Below are 21,131 nucleotides of genomic sequence, written 5' to 3' on the forward strand. Positions count from 1 at the left end.
CACTGCCTCCAACCGCCTCCTCGCTGCAGCATTTACAACCCAAGCTTCACAACCATATAAGAGTGTTGGTACTACTATACTTTCATACATTCCATTCTTTGCCTCCATAGATAACGTTTTTTTTTTGTCTCCACATACACCTCAATGCACCACTCACCTTTTTTCCTACATCAATTCTATGATTAACCTCATCCTTCATAAATCCATCCAATTACACGTCAACTCCCAAATATCTGAAAACATTCACTTCTTCCATACTCCTCCTCCCCAATTTGATATCCAATTTTTCTTTATCTAAATCACTTGATACCCTCATCACCTTACTCTTTTCTATGTTCACTTTCAACCTTCTCCCTTTACGCACACTCCCAAACTCATCCACTAACCTTTGCAATTTTTCTTTAGAATCTCCCATAAGCACAGTATCATCAGCAAAAAGTAACTGTGTCAATTCCCATTTTGTATTTGATTCCCCATAATTTAATCACACCCCTCTCCCTAACACCCTAGCATTTACTTCTTTTACAACCCCATCTATAAATATATTGAACAACAATGGTGACATTACACATCCCTGTCTAAGACCTACTTTTACTGGGAAATAGTCTCTCTCTCTTCTACACATCCTAACCTGAGCCTCACTATCATCATAAAAAATCTTAACAGCATTTAGTAACTTACCACCTATTCCATATACTTGTAACATCTGCAACATTGCTCTCCTATCCACCCTATCATATGCCTTTTCTAAATCCATAAATGCAATAAAGACTTCTCTACCTTTATCTAAATACTGTTCACATATATGCTTCAATGTAAACACTTGATCTACACATCCCCTACCCACTCTAAAACGTCCTTGCTCATCCGCAATCCTACATTCTGTCTTACCTCTAATTTTTTCAATAATAATCCTACCGTACACTTTTCTTGGTATGCTCAGTAAACTTATTCCTTTAAAATTTTTACAATCTCTTTTGTCCCCCTTTCCTTTATATAAAGGGACTATACATGCTCTCTGCCAATCCCTAGGTACCTTCCCTCACGCACCTCCCCCAGTGCATGAAATTGCCACCTCCCTTTCTTCGTCGACATTTAAAAGTTCCTCAAAATATTCTTGCCATCTACCCATTACCTCCATCTCCCCATCTACTAACTCCCCTACTCTGTTTTTAACTGACATATCCATTCGTTCCCTAGGCTTTCTTAACTTCGTTAACTCACTCCAAAAAATTTTTCTTATTTTCATTAAAATTTCTTGACAGTGCCTCTCCCACTCTATCATCTGCTCTCCTTTTGCACTCCCTCACCACTCTCACCTTTCTTTTGCTCTCCATATTTGTACTCTACTCTTCGTTTTACACTTCTGCTTTGTAAAAAACCTCTCATAAGCTACCTTTTTCTCTTTTATTACGCCCTTTACTTCATTCCACCAATCACTCCTCTTTCCTCTTGCACCCACCTTCCTATAACCACAAGCTTCTGCCCCACATTCTAATGCTGCATTTCTAAAACTATTCCAACCCTCTTCAACCCCCCCACTACTCATACTTGCACCAGCCCACCTTTATGCCAATAGTTGCTTATATCTCAGCCGAACTTCCTCCTGCCTTAGTTTATACACTTTCACCTCCCTCTTGTTGTTGTCATTTTCCTCTTATTCCATCTACCTCTTACTCTAACTGTAACTACAACTAAATAATGATCCGATATATCAATTACCCCTCTATAAACGTGCACATCCTGGAGCCTATCCAACAACATTTTATCCACCAATACATAATCTAACAAACTACTTTCATTACGTGCTATATCATACCTTATATATTTATTTATCCTCTTTTTCATAAAATATATATTACTTATTACCAAACCTCTTTCTTCACATAGCTCATTTAAAGGCTCCCCATTTTCATTTACCCCTGGCACCCCAAATTTACCTACTACTCCCTTCACAACATTTTTCCCACTTTAGCATTGAAATCCCCAACCACAAGTACTCTCACCCTTGGTTCAAAAACTCCTCACACATTCACTCAACATTTCCCAAAATCTCTCTCTCTCCTCTACACTTCTTCCTTCTCCAGCTGCATATACGCTTACTATAACCCACTTTTCACATCCAATCTTTATTTTACTCCACATAATCCTTTAATTAATACATTTATAGTCCCTCTTTTCCTGCCATAGCTTATCCTTCAACATTATTGCTACTCCTTCTTTAGCTCTAACTCTATTTCAAACCCCTGACCTAATCCCATTTATTTCTCTCCTCTGAAACTCATGCCGAATAGGTAAAACTTGCGATTTTGGCTTAAATAGCAACACTCATCTTGCCATACAAGACAAGCTAAAATTTGTGTATGCAATAATTTCGCAAAAATCATTATGAACCTAACGAATAAAATATATTTCATTGTGTTTGTTTATTATTAAATTATTGTAAACGTATCTAAAATATATTTAGTTGGATTAGGCTAAAATAAATTGAGCTTGTTATAATAAGGTTATGTAAGTTTTGTAAGATTTTTTTGGTGCAAAATTATAAATTTTTACATTAACATAAATGAAAAATATATCTTTAAACGTTTAAGAGAAAATTTTAGATAGGACTTAATTTTAAATGAGTTCTTGCTAATTGACCAGTTTTACCTATTAGGCACGACATTACATATATATATATATATATATATATCTATATATATATATATATATATATATATATATATATATATATATATATCGTACCGAATAGTCAGAACTTGCGATCTTGGCTTAAATAGCAACGCTCATCTTACCATACAAGACAAGCGAAAATTTGTGTATACAATAATTTCGCCAAAATCATTCTGAACCTAACGAAGAAAATGTATTTCACTGTGTTTGTTTACTATTAAGTTATTGTAAACAAATCTAAAATATATTTAGTTGTGTTAGGCTAAAATAAATTGTTCTTGTTATAATAAGGTTAGGTAAGTTTTCTAAGATTCTTTTGATGAAAAATTATAAATTTTTACATTAACATTAATGAAAAAAATATATCTTTAAACGTATAAGAGAAAATTTTAGAAAGGGCTTAATTTTAAATGAGTTCTTGCTAATTGACCAGTTTTACCTATTCGGCACGACATATATATATATATATATATATATATATATATATATATATATATATATATATATATATATATATATATATATATATATATATATATATCCCTCCAGGTAACATACACTAAGAAGTAGCTTAAGATATTTATGTGTTGCAGGTCCCCTACACCTGACGACTCTCTGGGTTTCATCTGGTCACCTACCACACCATCCGCCCCTTACCACCTGAACCTCAACTCTAAGCCCTCGATGGTTCCGGACTCGCACTCTGAGGTAAGTTTTTCACGCCCACCGAACCAGTAACCCACGCCAACAGGTGAGCTTCCCACGCCCACCAAACCAATAACCCACGCCAACAAGTGAACTTCCCATGCCCACCAAACCAGTAACCCACGCCAACAGGTGAGCTTCCCACGCCCACCAAGTGAGTTTTGCAGACTAAGGAAAGAAAGACATTAATAAAAATGATCCAGATTAGATGGCAGAACAACTAGTTAAGATCACAGGACAAAACCGCGACTAGTACATTAACACCCCTCCTTCAGAGTGCAGACACTTTACTTCCCATCTCCAGGAATAAAGTCCGGCCTGCCGGTTTCCCTGTATCCCTTCATAAATGTTATCTTGCTCACACTCCAACAGCACATCAAGTCCTAAAAACCATTTGTCTCCATTTGCTCCTAACACGCTCACGCATGGTTGCTGGAAGTCCAAGCCCCTAGTACACAAAACCTCCTTTACCCCTTCCAACCTTTCCTAGGCCGACCCCTACCACGCCTTCCCTCCACTACATATTGATACACTCTCGAAGTCATTCTATTTTGTTTCCTTCCTCTCTACATGTCTGAACCACCTCAACAACCTCTCCTCAGGATAATAGTTTTGGTAATCCCGTACCTCCTTTTAATTTCCAAACTATGAATTCTATGCATTATATTCACACCACACATTGCCCTCAGACACGACATCTCCACTGCCTCCAGCCTTCTCCTTGTTGCAGCATTCACCACCCATGCTTCACACCCATATAACTATAGTCTCATATATTCCCATCTTTGCTTCCATGGACAAAGTTACTCTTTCCTATATTCACTTTTAATTTCCTTCTTTTACATACTATCCTCGTGAAAACTCTTCACTGTTTTCAATAACCTACCTCCTGTTCCATACAACTGCAACATATTGTGTAAAAAAAAATGGAAAATTATTAGGGAGAAGATTGTGAAATTTCTGGAAGATATTATAATAACTGGAACTAAATATGGATTTCATAACAAAAGATGATGCGTTAAATTTAACTGAATTTTTCAGTTATAATTACAAAAGCTGGGAGAAAAAAGCCCAAACTAGATTTCAAGAAAGACTTCGATTAGGAATTAAAGAATGCTGGGTAAAATAAAGGCAGGCAGTAACAGCCAGGTTGATCAGGTCCTGATCCACCATGAGACCTGGTCATGGACTGGGCCGCGGGGGTGTTGACCCTCGAAACACTCTACAGGTATACCCCAGGTATAATAAACAAGATAGACGTCATGCCTGGTAAGACTGGCTCACCAACAGGAAACACTGAGTGGTACCGAGCAGAAACATGTCCGAGGAGCTAGATGTTAAAAGTTGAGATCTTCAGGTCCATAACACAATAGTTTTCATAATATTCAAATAATTTTGAAATGGATGAACATGTAAAATATAAAAAAACTTATATAGAAAAATGGGGGAAGAAACTCAGAAATACGTTACTGAATAAATTATTCACAGACTTGGATTGACTGGCACAGTGGTGGAAGAAATGGAAGATGAATTTCAAAGTTAACACACAGTGTAGTGCCTTTTGGAAATAGTAATTCTAAACATGACTATGAAATGTTTGTAAACAAACTAGCTGAAACAGAAGAACCATGAAGCAGTCATAAGCAACGAACGACCGTATACAAAATAATGTCTGTCTGCGAGCAGCAAAGCCAAGAGAATTCTCGGTTACAAAGACAGTAAGTTAGAATACAAATTACCACGAAAAAATTCGACTCTGCCACACATGATAGACCGCATCTTTAATTAATATCCTCTTCAAGGGGGGCTCCTTGGCGTGGTGAAGAGGCTCTTGGTCTGAGGAATTAGACCTGTCGGTCTTCTTCCTCAGACCGAACCTAATTACCCCCCATTCTCCCCTCCTCTATCCCATCCTCCCCCTTTTCCATTCCTCCTCCTCCTCCCCACCCCTCCCTTTTGCCCTTCCTCTTTTTGGCCTTTGGGATTTCTCCCACAGGCGTGCTAGTTCCTAGGTAGGGGAAAGGACACCGGGGTCCATCCCATTCCGTTGAGGTTTTTGGCGGTGGCGTAGTTTGCCGTGGAATCTGGATCGCCTGGGGATGTCCCGATCCCTCTCCGGTATCCCGGAGTAGCTTGGGTGTCTTTCAGGCGATGGGTGTATCTCTGGAAGCCACCTTTCGGATTCCGGGGGTTGTGGCCGAAGGAGGTATGCTTTGTGGCGGATATCTGGCCGTCCTCTCTTTTGTCCACCGAGGTAGCTCGGCAGATGTGGGGTTGCTATCCCGGATTGCTGGTTTACTGGCATGAAGGGTAGGGTATGGCACGGGTTCCATGCTGCATCTGCGCTACTAGCGGTGCTGAGGTCCTCTTGGGCGCTGAGGGAGATTTCCGGCCCTTTCATTCCTCCTGGGAACTATTCCTCCCCGCTCCCCCCTTTTTTTCTTTTTTATTTTTATTTTCTTTTCTTCTTTCTTTTTTTTTCTTAAAAACAAAAAGCAAAGGAGTAACCTAACCATGGAGAACCCAATCCATGAACCCACTACCCCCGGGCCCCTTCTTGATACCGCACCCCATTCTGACCCTGCCTTGTGTTTAGACCACTCTTCGGACACTCCTGATGCCCCTGTACCTCTTGCTAGTGCTGTTTCCTCACCCGCTGCGGGTACCGGGGCTTGACTGACTCCGCTCTCCTTTGACTATGCTTCCGGCTTCTCCCTCTACGGTACGGCAATTTTCGAATCGCCCGCCCATTTCACGCCGGACCAACTCCGGTCCTACTCCTAAACGCCAACGTCAATCTCCTGATGATACTCCTTCGTTACCTTCCCATTCTACTTGGAAAAGACTGACACGTCAAGCGCTCCCTCTCCACGCTCAGTTTCGGACCACACAATGGACTAAATTCTTTACTTTAAGATCGACTTCTTCTTCTGCCTACCTTTCTGACCATAGTATTGGCAAAGCGCTCCTGCATCATGTTGGTAGAGATATTTCATTTCATGCTCTCAAGAGCGGTATGCGCATCATCACTGTCCAGAATGCTACCCAAGCTCATGATCTTTCTCTCCTTTCGAATATCGATACTACTGCTATCACTATTGAAAAACATCTTTCTCTCAATTCTTGTAGTGGTACTGTCATTCTGCCCCATACCATAGTCCAACAGAATTTCCAGTCATGTGGCAATGACATTCTTGAACAGCTGGAACTCCAGGATTTCCCAATCCTCAAAGTAGACACTTATGTCCTTCCTACCCGGGGGCGGAGACCTTACCCTTGCAATGTGGCTCGTTTAACTTTTGACAGCCGAGAACTCCTGTCCTCTGTATATGTCGCGGGACATCGGTTACAAGTTCGAAAGGTGATACCTACACCGCAACAATGTAGAAATTGCTGGCGTTTTGGTCACCCAGCGAAATATTGCAGATCTATGGCCGAATGCCCAGTCTGTGGTGCCGACGACCATTCTAATACATCTTGCAGTCAACCTCCATCTTGCCTTAATTGTAATGAAGCTCACCCTTCGTACTCCCGCCGTTGCCAGGTCTACTTAAATGAACGTGAAATCTGTTGCCTCAAAGAGGCAGAAGGTCTCCCTTATGCTATGGCAGTTACTCATCTCCACCTCCAAGGGAGACTACCCCGTGTTTCTTATTCTCGTGTTTCCAAACATCCCCCCACTTCTGGGGCCCATCTTCTGCAGCCTCCTCTGTTGTTACACCTCCCATAGCCACTCCGGCATCTAATCCTTTTGCTGTCCTTGGCTCTGACGTCCCGACTACAACTCAGTCTGTTCTCACATCTTTGCGTCCTTCCTCACACGCCCCAGTATCGACAAGACCTCGTACGACACCTAATACCAATCGCCCCTCTACTTCTCAGAAGTTCAAAAAATCCACATTGCTCAAATCTTCTTTGCCCCTTCCTTCCCTTCTTCCACCTCCACACTTTACCTTTCCAGTCTCTGTACCTAGTTCTTCCCCTCTCTCTGGCTCTATTACAAGTGTGGAGATTCACCCTCCTCCTTGTACTATGCCTTCCACCCCCGCCCCCTCCCAAGTTTCTCCCTCTTCTGCCACCTCCCAGGTTTCTGCCTCTTCTGTCCCCCCCCCACACTTCATCTCCAGTCCCTTACACTCTTCCCTCCCCCTCTACTTTGGTACAGTCCATTACTGTCCCAATCTTTACTCACCCTCCTCCTTCTATCTCCAATATGGTCTCCCATACATCTTTGAATTCAGAAACACTTGAAGCCATTTCAGAATATATTGCAGAGACTAAACCTTCAATGGACACTGATTCACTTCCTGTTCCTTCTCTTCCCTCTCCTCCATCTTCACAACCCCATTCTTCACGACGCTCCGTTCCTTCGCTGCTTGAACGTCTTCCAGTGCCACCACACATTGACTTTTCTAACCCCTCTAGTCTGTAGGTGCCTTTACCTACAGATTCCTGGTATTTTCTTCATCGCCAATCATGGCCTATTTACAGTGGATTATCTGCGGCCTCAGGGGTAATCGGGGTGAGCTTCAGATGTTGCTTTCCAGGTTTTCCCCTATTGGTGCTTGCTTACAAGAACCAAAATTACACTCGGGTGTTTTCCAACCTATCTCAGGCTATAATTTATTGTATTCTTCGGATCCTTTCTCAGATGGGACCTTTAATGAAAGTGCCCTTCTTCTACGCAATGATATTCTGTACTGTCAACTATTTGTCCATACCTCGCTGCATTACACTGCAGCCCGTATCCACTTGAATAAGTGGTTTACAATATGTTCTTTATATCTCTCTCCTTCTCGAGCATTTTCTATCCCAGACTATGCCTTTCTTGTTTCATCCTTACCACCACCACTTCTGTTACTTGGTGATTTTAATGCCCACCATTTCCTCTGGAGGGGGTCTCATTGTGACTCACGTGGCATCCAGTTGGAGGCTTTTCTCGCCTCTCACCCCCTCCATGTTTTAAATACGGGTACTCCCACCCATTTTGATCCTCGTACTCATACTCTCTCTTGCATCGATCTATCAGTCTGCTCTTCCTCCACTGCACTAGACTTCACCTGGTCTGTTCTACCGGACTTACATGACAGCGATCATTTTCCAATCATTCTTACTTCTCCTTCCTATTCACCACCTTTCCGTAGCCCTCGCTGGCAATTTGATCGGGCAAATTGGGATCTTTACTCACACCTCACTGCTTTTAGTGAGGTTCCTTCTTCTTCCTCCATTGATGAGCTTCTACACCTCTTCTCGACGTCAGTTTATACCGCAGCTTCTCATTCTATACCCCAAACCTCAGGCAGGCATTCTCAGAAGTGCGTGCCTTGGTGGTCTCCTGCTTGTGCTCGTGCAGTACGTTTGAAACGCGCTGCATGGGGCAGGTACCGGTACAATAGAACCGCTGAGAGACTTCTTGATTTTAAGCAGAAGCGTGCGATCGCTCGCCGTGTCATCCGTGAAGCTAAACACACTTGTTGGCAAGACTATGTTTCCACCATCACCTCTGCTTCTTCTATGAGTGCAGTCTGGAAAAAAGTGAGGAAATTGAGTGGTAAATACTCTCCTAACCCGGCTCCTGTTCTACGGGTCGCTGGTGTTGATGTAGCAAACCCTCTCGACGTTGCCATTGAACTTGGCACACATCTGGTCCGTATTTCCCGTGGGCTCCATCTATGCCCCTCGTTTCTTTCCTCAAAGTCTTCCAGAGAGTTAGTACCCTTGGACTTTTATTCTCTCAGAGAAGAACAGTATAATGTGCCTTTTACACTTCACGAACTAGAGGCAACGCTCTCAGCTTGCCGATCATCGGCAGCTGGGCCTGACGACATTCATATTCGTATGTTACAACATTTACATCGGTCAGCCCTTGTAGTCCTCTTACACCTCTTCAATCTTATTTGGGCACAAGGAGTTCTTCCCCAGCTGTGGAATAAGTAAGTAAGTAAGTAAGTTTATTCAGGAATACACAAATACAGTTACATAGAATTATCATACATAGCAGCATATGTGTAGAGAACCTAGGATAACCCAAAAAAGTCAGAGTGACTTATTTCCATTGGGGTCCTTTTACCTTATTATTATAATATAAAGGTTATAATATTTTCTTATTATTCTATAATGAAGATAACATCTTATTATCATACTAAAAAGACTATCTACTACACGAGGGTCATTAAGACTATCTACAATACGAGGGTCATTACTAGGAATAAGGTAAAATTTACACGTATGTTAGATAAAACATAGAAAATCATTCCCCTCCCTTTCTGTAGCTACATTCATCAGACACCTTTTGGCACTCTTATTGAACTGGTTCATGCTATGACTGGCTTTGACATGTGCGGGTAGTCTGTTCCATTCCTTTATTGCTGTACAATAAAAGGTGTCTGAAGCCTGGCCAATGACTGTGGGTACTACAAAGTTGTGCTCTCTCCCCCAAGTACTATGATTGCTTTGGTTCCCAACCTTGACAAAATTGACAGCAAGATATTCTGGACACTGTTTGTGAGCAATTTTATAAACATGATTTAGCTTCAGTTGTTTTACTCTGTCTTCAACATTGAGCATATCCAACTGCTGTAATTCATCCTGGCCTACATGTTCTCTTGGTCCCAGCCCCAGGATGAATCTTACGATTTTGTTCTGGGTGATTTGCAGTCTATCTTTCAGTTTTTTTGTCAAGGCAGAGTACCAAGAAGAGCAAGCGTAATCCATATGGCATTGTATAAGGGCTAGACATAGGGTTCTGCGAGCCTCAGTAGGTAGACACTGTGCTTGTCTGTACAGGAACTTCAGCCTGGCATTCGCTTTCATAAGAACATAAGAACATAAGAAAGGAGGAACACTGCAGCAGGCCTGTTGGCCCATACTAGGCAGGTCCTTTACAATTCATCCCACTAACAAACATTTGACCTACCCAATTTTCAATGCTACCCAAGAAATAAGCTCTGATGTGCAAGTCCCACTCAAATCCAACCCATCCCACTCATGTATTTATCCAACCTAAATTTGAAACTACCCAAAGTCCTAGCCTCAATAACCCAACTAGGTAGACTGTTCCACTCATCTACTACCCTATTTCCAAACCAATACTTTCCTATGTCCTTTCTAAATCTAAACTTATCTAATTTAAATCCATTACTGCGGGTTCTCTCTTGGAGAGATATCCTCAAGACCTTGTTAATATCCCCTTTATTAATACCTATCTTCCACTTATACACTTCGATCAGGTCTCCCCTCATTCTTCGTCTAACAAGTGAATGTAACTTAAGAGTCTTCAATCTTTCTTCATAAGGAAGATTTCTAATGCTATGTATTAATTTAGTCATCCTACGCTGAATGTTTTCTAACGAATTTATGTCCATTCTGTAATATGGCGACCAGAATTGAGCTGCATAATCTAGGTGAGGCCTTACTAATGATGTATAAAGCTGCAGTATGACCTCTGGACTTCTGTTGCTTACACTTCTTGATATAAATCCCAGTAATCTATTTGCCTTATTACGTACGCTTAGGCATTGCTGTCTTGGTTTAAGGTTGCTGCTTACCATAACCCCCAAGTCCTTTTCGCAATCTGTATGGTTAAGTTCTACATTATTTAACTTGTAAGTGCTAGGGTTATGGACACTTCCGAGCTTCAGAACCTTGCATTTATCTACATTGAACTGCATCTGCCACTTTTCTGACCAAGAGTAGAGTTTGTCTAAATCCTCCTGAAGTTCCCTAACATCTACGTTTGAATCAATTATCCTACCTATCTTCGTGTCATCGGCGAATTTGCTCATATCACTAGTAATTCCTTCATCAAGATCATTGATATATATTATAAACAACAACGGGCCCAAGACTGATCCCTGTGGAACGCCACTTGTTACTGATCCCCACTCGGATTTAACCCCATTTATGGACACTCTCTGCTTCCTGTCTGTGAGCCATGATTCGATCCACGAGAGCACCCTTTCATCAATGCCATGAGCTGGTACTTTCTTCAACAGTCTTTGGTGCGGAACTCTATCAAATGCCTTACTAAAATCTAAGTAAATAATATCAAATTCTTTATCGTGGTCAACAGCCTCAAAAGCTTTACTGAAGAAAGTTAATAAATTAGTTAGACAAGACCGGCCTCTTGTGAATCCATGCTGAGTATCATTAATCAAGCTATGCTTATCGAGATGGCTTCTTATAATCTCAGCAATAATTGACTCAAGTAATTTGCCTACAATTGAGGTCAGGCTTATTGGGCGGTAATTTGACGGTAACGACTTGTCCCCTGTTTTAAAAATAGGAATTACATTAGCCATCTTCCACATATCAGACACTGCACCTGTTTGAAGAGATAAATTAAAAATATTAGTTAATGGTTCACAGACTTCCATTTTGCATTCCTTTAGAACCCTTGAAAAAACCTCATCAGGACCCGGTGACTTAGTTTGCTTCAGTCTGTCTATCTGCTTCACAACCATTTCACTAGTGACTATGATGTTACATAATTTATCTTCTTCTGGCCCACTATAAAAATTAATTACCGGAACACTACTAGTGTCTTCCTGTGTAAAAACCGAGAGAAAATAATTATTTAAAATCGAGCACATTTCATTCTCTTTGTCAGTAAGATGCCCATAGTTATTTTTAAGGGGACCTATCTTATCTCTGACTTTTGTTCTATATACCTGGAAAAAACTTTTTGGGTTAGTTTTAGAATCCCTAGCAACTTTAATTTCATAGTCCCTTTTAGCTTTTCTTATCCCCTTTTTAATGTCCCTCTTAGTGTCAATATACTGCTTGAAGGACAGGAGTAGGAGACAGAGGGTATGCTTTCCTGGGGCTGGGATGGAGGACATTGTTAGCCGGCTTGACAACATCATGAACGGTAATGGGATCAATCCTATTATTTGCCTCAGTGCTGGAGGCAATGATGTTGGCAAGCGTAGAAGTGAGGATTTAGTTAGAAAGTTCAGGACAGCTATAGACATGATTAGGAAGAAGGGGGGGCGCCCTGTTATATGTGGCATTTTGCCAAGAAGAGGTGTTGGTAATGAATGGTTGTCCAGAGCAATTGGTATTAATTGTTGGCTGGATAAACACTGTAAGGATAATGCAGTACCATTCATTGACAACTGGGACAACTTCTATGGCCGAAATGACATGTATGCCAGGGATGGGGTTCACTTATCCAGGGCAGGTGTGGGTTTTCTTGCTAACTCAGTTGAGGGGGTTGTTAGGACTTTAAACTAGGATTAGTTAGAGGTATGGGTTTTTGCAGGAAAACTGTGAAGTCGCAGGGTAGTAATATGAGTACTAGGAGAACTAGTAATAGGCAAAATGAGGTGGATATTGGAAAGCCAGTGGCACTAATTGACAAGGACAGTAATAGGTTTAGTGGAATAATAGAAAAAAGCAGGAAGGGTAAAGAGAGAGGAGGGTCATTAAAAGTTTATTACACAAATAGTCGCAGTGCTAGGAATAAGATGGGCGAGTTGAGACTAGTTGCTAGTGCAGGTAACATAGATGTATTTGCCATTACTGAGACGTGGTTTAATTCAAAAAGTCGGGACATGCCTGCAGAATGTCACATTCAGGGTTTTAAATCGTTCCAAGTAGATAGAAGTATCGGGAAGGGGGGTGGGGTGGCATTGTATGTCCGAGATCGCTTGAACTGTTGCATAAAAACGGGTATTAAGTCTGAAGTAACACATACAGAGTCTGTTTGGATAGAATTTTCAGAGGGGCATGAAAAATTAATTTTAGGTGTGATATACCGTCCCCCAAATTTAGATAGGGACCAAGGGAGACTACTATGGGAGGAAATTGTTAGGGCCACAAGGCACGATAATGTAGTAATTCTAGGAGACTTTAACTTTAGTCATATTGATTGGAATTTCTTGACTGGGAATTTAGAATCATACGATTTCTTAGAAGTAGTTCAGGATTGTTTTTTGAAGCAGTTTGTGACAGAACCTACAAGGGGTAATAACCTGCTTGACTTAGTTCTGGCAAACAATGAATCCCTTGTTAATAATTTAGAAGTTTCAGAGGAACTGGGTGCTAGCGACCACAAATCAATTACATTTAGAATTGAATGGAAGTATGATAGTAGGGATAACTCAGTAACAGTCCCAGATTTTCGCTTAGCAGATTACGATGGGCTTAGAGAACACTTATCATCTGTTGACTGGGGTAACGAAGAGAGCTATCAATATGACAGTTTTCTGAACACAATACATGCTGCTCAAAGAACGTTTATCCCTTATAAGGAAATTAGATCAAATAGAAATGACCCTAAATGGATGAATAATAGGCTGAAATATCTACTAGGGCATAAGAAAGGAATTTATAGGCGTATCAAAAGAGGCGAGGGTCATCTTATGAATCAGTATATTGACATTAAGAGGGACATTAAAAAGGGGATAAGAAAAGCTAAAAGGGACTATGAAATTAAAGTTGCTAGGGATTCTAAAACTAATCCAAAAAGTTTTTTCCAGGTATATAGAACAAAAGTCAGAGATAAGATAGGTCCCCTTAAAAATAACTATGGGCATCTTACTGACAAAGAGAATGAAATGTGCGCGATTTTAAATAATTATTTTCTCTCAGTTTTTACACAGGAAGACACTAATAATATCCCGGTAATTAATTTTTATAGTGGATCAGAAGAAGATAAATTATGTAACATCACAGTCACTAGTGAAATGGTTGTGAAGCAGATAGACCGACTGAAGCAAAATAAGTCACCTGGTCCTGATGAGGTTTTTTCAAGGGTTCTTAAGGAATGGAAAATGGAAGTCTGTGAACCATTAACTAATATTTTTGTGTACGAATGGTATATAATACCGACAAGATGAGAGTAAGACACTTGTGCAACATCTGGGTATCTTTATTGTAGACGTTTCGCCATCCAGTGGCTTTATCAATACAAATTCTAGGACATAACTTGAAGACAGTAGAACTATGTACAGAAGATGAGGTAATCAGTCCCTCAACCTAGGAGTAGGTGCGAACAGCACCATAGTCAGGATTCTTTCTTCTGCTTCAGAATCTCCACGACTATGGTGCTGTTCGCACCTACTCCTAGGTTGAGGGACTGATTACCTCATCTTCTGTACATAGTTCTACTGTCTTCAAGTTATGTCCTAGAATTTGTATTGATAAAGCCACTGGATGGCGAAACGTCTACAATAAAGATACCCAGATGTTGCACAAGTGTCTTACTCTCATCTTGTCGGTATTATATACCATTCGTACACAACTTGTCAGACACTGCAACATCATGGAATCTTAATTCTGAGGACATGTACATAACTTTCACGTCTACGACAACTACCACTACAACTAACCCATCTCTTTGGGAAGGACCTACTTCCACTGGGGAATCCCGCCTACCAGTGAATTTGCTCTCGTCTGCTTCACCTGACGTTACTATATAAGCGCCAGGATTCTTTCTTCTGCTTCAGAATCTCCACGACTATGGTGCTGTTCGCACCTACTCCTAGGTTGAGGGACTGATTACCTCATCTTCTGTACATAGTTCTACTGTCTTCAAGTTATGTCCTAGAATTTGTATTGATAAAGCCACTGGATGGCGAAACGTCTACAATAAAGATACCCAGATGTTGCACAAGTGTCTTACTCTCATCTTGTCGGTATTATATACCATTCGTACACAACTTGTCAGACACTGCAACATCATGGAATCTTAATTCTGAGGACATGTACATAACTTTCACGTCTACGACAACTACCACTACAACTAACCCATCTCTTTGGGAAGGACCTACTTCCACTGGGGAATCCCGCCTACCAGTGAATTTGCTCTCGTCTGCTTCACCTGACGTTACTATATAAGCGCCAGGATTCTTTCTTCTGCTTCAGAATCTCCACGACTATGGTGCTGTTCGCACCTACTCCTAGGTTGAGGGACTGATTACCTCATCTTCTGTACATAGTTCTACTGTCTTCAAGTTATGTCCTAGAATTTGTATTGATAAAGCCACTGGATGGCGAAACGTCTACAATAAAGATACCCAGATGTTGCACAAGTGTCTTACTCTCATCTTGTCGGTATTATATACCATTCGTACACAACTTGTCAGACACTGCAACATCATGGAATCTTAATTCTGAGGACATGTACATAACTTTCACGTCTACGACAACTACCACTACAACTAACCCATCTCTTTGGGAAGGACCTACTTCCACTGGGGAATCCCGCCTACCAGTGAATTTGCCCTCGTCTGCTTCACCTGACGTTACTATATAAGCGCCAGGATTCTTTCTTCTGCTTCAGAATCTCCACGACTATGGTGCTGTTCGCACCTACTCCTAGGTTGAGGGACTGATTACCTCATCTTCTGTACATAGTTCTACTGTCTTCAAGTTATGTCCTAGAATTTGTATTGATAAAGCCACTGGATGGCGAAACGTCTACAATAAAGATACCCAGATGTTGCACAAGTGTCTTACTCTCAACTAATATTTTTAATTTATCTCTTCAAACAGGTGTAGTGTCTGATATGTGGAAGATGGCTAATGTAATTCCTATTTTTAAAACAGGGGACAAGTCGTTACCGTCAAATTACCGCCCAATAAGCCTGACCTCAATTGTAGGCAAGTTGCTAGAGTCAATTATAGCTGAGATTATAAGAAGCCATCTCGATAAGCATAGCTTGATTAATGATACTCAGCATGGATTCACAAGAGGCCGGTCTTGTCTAACTAATTTATTAACTTTCTTCAGTAAAGCTTTTGAGGCTGTTGACCACGATAAAGAATTTGATATTGTTTACTTAGATTTTAGTAAGGCATTTGATAGAGTTCCGCACCAAAGACTGTTGGAGAAAGTGGCAGCTCATGGCATTGGGGGGAGGGTGCTCTCGTGGATCGAGTCATGGCTCACAGACAGGAAGCAGAGAGTGTCCATAAATGGGGTTAAATCCGAGTGGGGATCGGTAACAAGTGGCGTTCCACAGGGATCAGTCTTGGGCCCGTTGTTGTTTATAATATATATCAATGATCTTGATGAAGGAATTGCTAGTGATATGAGCAAATTCGCCGATGACACGAAGATAGGTAGGATAATTGATTCAAACGTAGATGTTAGGGAACTTCAGGAGGATTTAGACAAACTCTACTCTTGGTCAGAAAAGTGGCAGATGCAGTTCAATGTGGATAAATGCAAGGTTCTGAAGCTCGGGAGTGTCTATAACCCTAGCACTTATAAGTTAAATAATGTAGAACTTAGCCATACAGATTGCGAAAAGGACTTGGGGGTTATGGTAAGCAGCAACCTTAAACCAAGACAGCAATGCCTAAGCGTACGTAATAAGGCAAATAGATCACTGGGATTTATATCAAGAAGTGTAAGCAACAGAAGTCCAGAGGTCATACTGCAGCTTTATACATCATTAGTAAGGCCTCACCTAGATTATGCAGCTCAATTCTGGTCTCCATATTACAGAATGGACATAAATTCGTTAGAAAACATTCAGCGTAGGATGACTAAATTAATACATAGCATTAGAAATCTTCCTTATGAAGAAAGATTGAAGACTCTTAAGTTACATTCACTTGTTAGACGAAGAATAAGGGGAGACCTGATCGAAGTGTATAAGTGGAAGATAGGTATTAATAAAGGGGATATTAACAAGGTCTTGAGGATATCTCTCCAAGAGAGAACCCGCAGTAATGGATTTAAATTAGATAAGTTTAGATTTAGAAAGGACATAGGAAAGTATTGGTTTGGAAATAGGGTAGTTGATGAGTGGAACAGTCTACCTAGTTGGGTTATTGAGGCTAGGACTTTGGGTAGTTTCAAATTTAGGTTGGATAAGTTATAATTGAAAGAATTAAGAGTAAGACGGAGAATAGGATAGCAGATGAACAAGGAGGCTTTAGGAAAGGTAGGGGGTGTGTGGACCAGGTGTTTACAGTGAAACATATAAGTGAACAGTATTTAGATAAGGCTAAAGAGGTCTTTGTGGCATTTATGGATTTGGAAAAGGCGTATGACAGGGTGGATAGGGGGGCAATGTGGCAGATGTTGCAAGTGTATGGTGTAGGAGGTAGGTTACTGAAAGCAGTGAAGAGTTTTTACGAGGATAGTGAGGCTCAAGTTAGAGTATGTAGGAAAGAGGGAAATTTTTTCCCAGTAAAAGTAGGCCTTAGACAAGGATGTGTGATGTCACCGTGGTTGTTTAATATATTTATAGATGGGGTTGTAAGAGAAGTAAATGCGAGGGTCTTGGCAAGAGGCGTGGAGTTAAAAGATAAAGAATCACACACAAAGTGGGAGTTGTCACAGCTGCTCTTTGCTGATGACACTGTGCTCTTGGGAGATTCTGAAGAGAAGTTGCAGAGATTGGTGGATGAATTTGGTAGGGTGTGCAAAAGAAGAAAATTAAAGGTGAATACAGGAAAGAGTAAGGTTATGAGGATAACAAAAAGATTAGGTGATGAAAGATTGAATATCAGATTGGAGGGAGAGAGTATGGAGGAGGTGAACGTATTCAGATATTTGGGAGTGGACGTGTCAGCGGATGGGTCTATGAAAGATGAGGTGAATCATAGAATTGATGAGGGAAAAAGAGTGAGTGGTGCACTTAGGAGTCTGTGGAGACAAAGAACTTTGTCCTTGGAGGCAAAGAGGGGAATGTATGAGAGTATAGTTTTACCAACGCTCTTATATGGGTGTGAAGCGTGGGTGATGAATGTTGCAGCGAGGAGAAGGCTGGAGGCAGTGGAGATGTCATGTCTGAGGGCAATGTGTGGTGTGAATATAATGCAGAGAATTCGTAGTTTGGAAGTTAGGAGGAGGTGCGGGATTACCAAAACTGTTGTCCAGAGGGCTGAGGAAGGGTTGTTGAGGTGGTTCGGACATGTAGAGAGAATGGAGCGAAACAGAATGACTTCAAGAGTGTATCAGTCTGTAGTGGAAGGAAGGCGGGGTAGGGGTCGGCCTAGGAAGGGTTGGAGGGAGGGGGTAAAGGAGGTTTTGTGTGCGAGGGGCTTGGACTTCCAGCAGGCATGTGTGAGCGTGTTTGATAGGAGTGAATGGAGACAAATGGTTTTTAATACTTGGCGTGCTGTTGGAGTGTGAGCAAAGTAACATTTATGAAGGGATTCAGGGAAACCGGCAGGCCGGACTTGAGTCCTGGAGATGGGAAGTACAGTGCCTGCACTCTGAAGGAGGGGTGTTAATGTTGCAGTTTAAAAACTGTAGTGTAAAGCACCCTTCTGGCAAGACAGTGATGGAGTGAATGATGGTGAAAGTTTTTCTTTTTCGGGCCACCCTGCCTTGGTGGGAATCGGCCGGTGTGATAATAAAATAATAAAAAAAGTACATGAGTGGGAGGGGTTGGATTTGAGTGGGACTTGCACATCGGAGCTTGTTTCTTGGGTGGCATTGAAAATTGGGTTGGGCAAATGTTTTGTTAGTGGGATGAATTGTAAAGGACCTGCCTAGTATGGGCCAACAGGCCTTCTGCAGTGTTCCTCCTTTCTTATGTTCTTATGTTCTTATGACCCTCGCCTCTTTTGATACGCCTATAAATTCCTTTCTTATGCCCTAGTAGATATAAGAACATAAGAACATAAGAAAGGAGGAACACTGCAGCAGGCCTGTTGGCCCATACTAGGCAGGTCCTTTACAATTCATCCCACTAACAAACATTTGACCAACCCAACTTTCAATGCCACCCAAGAAACAAGCTCCGATGTGCAAGTCCCACTCAAATCCAACCCCTCCCACTCATGTACTTATCCAACCTAAATTTGAAACTATCCAAAGTCCTAGCCTCAATAACCCAACTAGGTAGACTGTTCCAGCCTATTATTCATCCATTTTGGGTCATTTCTATTTGATCTAATTTCCTTATAAGGGATAAATGTTCTTTGAGCAGCATGTATTGTGTTCAGAAAACTGTCATATTGATAGCTCTCTTCGTTACCCCAGTCAACAGATGATAAGTGTTCTCTAAGCCCATCGTAATCTGCTAAGCGAAAATCTGGGACTGTTACTGAGTTATCCCTACTATCATACTTCCATTCAATTCTAAATGTAATTGATTTGTGGTCGCTAGCACCCAGTTCTTCTGAAACTTCTAAATTATTAACAAGGGATTCATTGTTTGCCAGAACTAAGTCAAGCAGGTTATTACCCCTTGTAGGTTCTGTCACAAACTGCTTCAGAAAACAATCCTGAACTACTTCTAAGAAGTCAAAACTACTTCTAAGAAGTAGTTCCCTATCAATTCTCCTGACATGCATGGGTCAAAGGGGATTCCCAAATATTTTACTGATGAAACCAAAGTGATGGGTTCCCCATTACATTGAACATTAAAGTTATTTACCCTTCTCAGTTTATGTTTCGTGCCAAAGAGAATGGCTTCAGTTTTCCCTAGGTGTAATGATAGTTTGTTGTTTACTAACCATTTGCTGCAGGACTCCAGTTCCAGTGTTAAAACATTAGCAATATCTTGTGGGTCTTTACCTGACACTAACAGAGCACTGTCATCTGCATACAGTAGGAGTTTGCACTTGACACTGATAGGCATATCATTGACATAACATAAGAATAATAAGGGACCCAGAATACTACCTTGGGGAACTCCACATGTTATCGGCAGGGGTTCTGATTCTGTTTTGTTGATTTTGACTATTTGTCTCCTGTTGCTAAGGTAGGACTTAAACCAGTCTACAGAACCTATACCGATAGCTTGAAGTTTATTACATAATATATTGTGGTTGACAGTATCGAAGCCCTTTTGCAGGTCTAAGGTTACCATACCTATGAGGTTCCTCTTTGACATTTCAGTTCTCAGGTAATCCATCAGATTAATAAGGGAGGTGTCGGTTGAGTAGGATCTTCTAAAGCCCGATTGATAGCTATGGAGAATGTTGTTGTCATTAAGGTACTTAACTACTTGAGAATACACCACCCTCTCTAGAGTTTTAGATATTATACTGAGTATACCAACAGGCCTATAGTTGCTTACATCAGACCTACTATTTTTCTTGAAGATAGGAGTAACTCTGGCCTCCTTGAACCCCTCCGGTACGGTATTAGTGGTGATTGATAGATTTATTATGTGACTTGAAAAAGCCCACTGTGTGGGCGAAACGTAGTCAATAAAGGAGTGGTGACGTGTACTTAGCTCAGTGGTGACGTGTACTTAGCTCAGTGGTGACGTGTACTTAGCTCTGTGAAGACCTGTTTGTGTGCTCTTGAGTGGTGACCTGTACTTTGAGTGCTGACCTGTACTTAACTCTGTGAAGAAGTGTCTTGTTTGCTCCCGTGGACTGAACCAAGATGCCCTCCGTCGAGCAACTTTACCAGCAACTTAAGGAAGAATTGAGGGCAGCGAAGATGGAGATACGGCGACTGACCGAAGAAAACAAGAGGATTCGTAGTAGTCCTCCTGTTTCGAGTCCTCAGGTCAAGAAGGGATCGTGGTCAGTGGCTGGACAGCAGGGGACGACGAAGTTGACGATCAAGAAGACGAATGGAAAGCCAGAAACGATGAAGAAGAAAGAGACTGCTGTGGAAACTCCCGTGGAAACCTCCAACGCATTCTCGGTGCTACCCGACGAATGTGAGTCTACTACTGGGATCGTCACGACGAACGACAACAAGGAAGGTAAGAATATTGTTGTTGTTGGGGATAGCCAGGTTAGATACATGGATAGGGCATTCTGCTTGAAGGACAGGAGTAGGAGACAAAGGGTATGCTTTCCTGGGGCTGGGATGGAGGACA

At 41.4% G+C, this 21,131-nt stretch overlaps 1 protein-coding gene across 1 annotated transcript in view; it reads left to right on the forward strand.

Annotated features, from left to right (window-relative positions):
- LOC128693475 (juvenile hormone esterase-like) overlaps nucleotides 1–21,131 on the forward strand; it is a 179,984-nt gene that overhangs the window by 147,034 nt on the left and 11,819 nt on the right. Inside the window, exon 11 of the mRNA XM_070097319.1 lies at nucleotides 3,270–3,384. Within this exon, the coding sequence (XP_069953420.1) occupies nucleotides 3,270–3,384 (115 nt within the window). The remainder of the gene's footprint in view (nucleotides 1–3,269; nucleotides 3,385–21,131) is intronic.

The sequence above is a fragment of the Cherax quadricarinatus genome, chromosome 57, assembly GCF_038502225.1.
Source record: "Cherax quadricarinatus isolate ZL_2023a chromosome 57, ASM3850222v1, whole genome shotgun sequence".
Classification (NCBI taxonomy): domain Eukaryota; kingdom Metazoa; phylum Arthropoda; class Malacostraca; order Decapoda; family Parastacidae; genus Cherax; species Cherax quadricarinatus.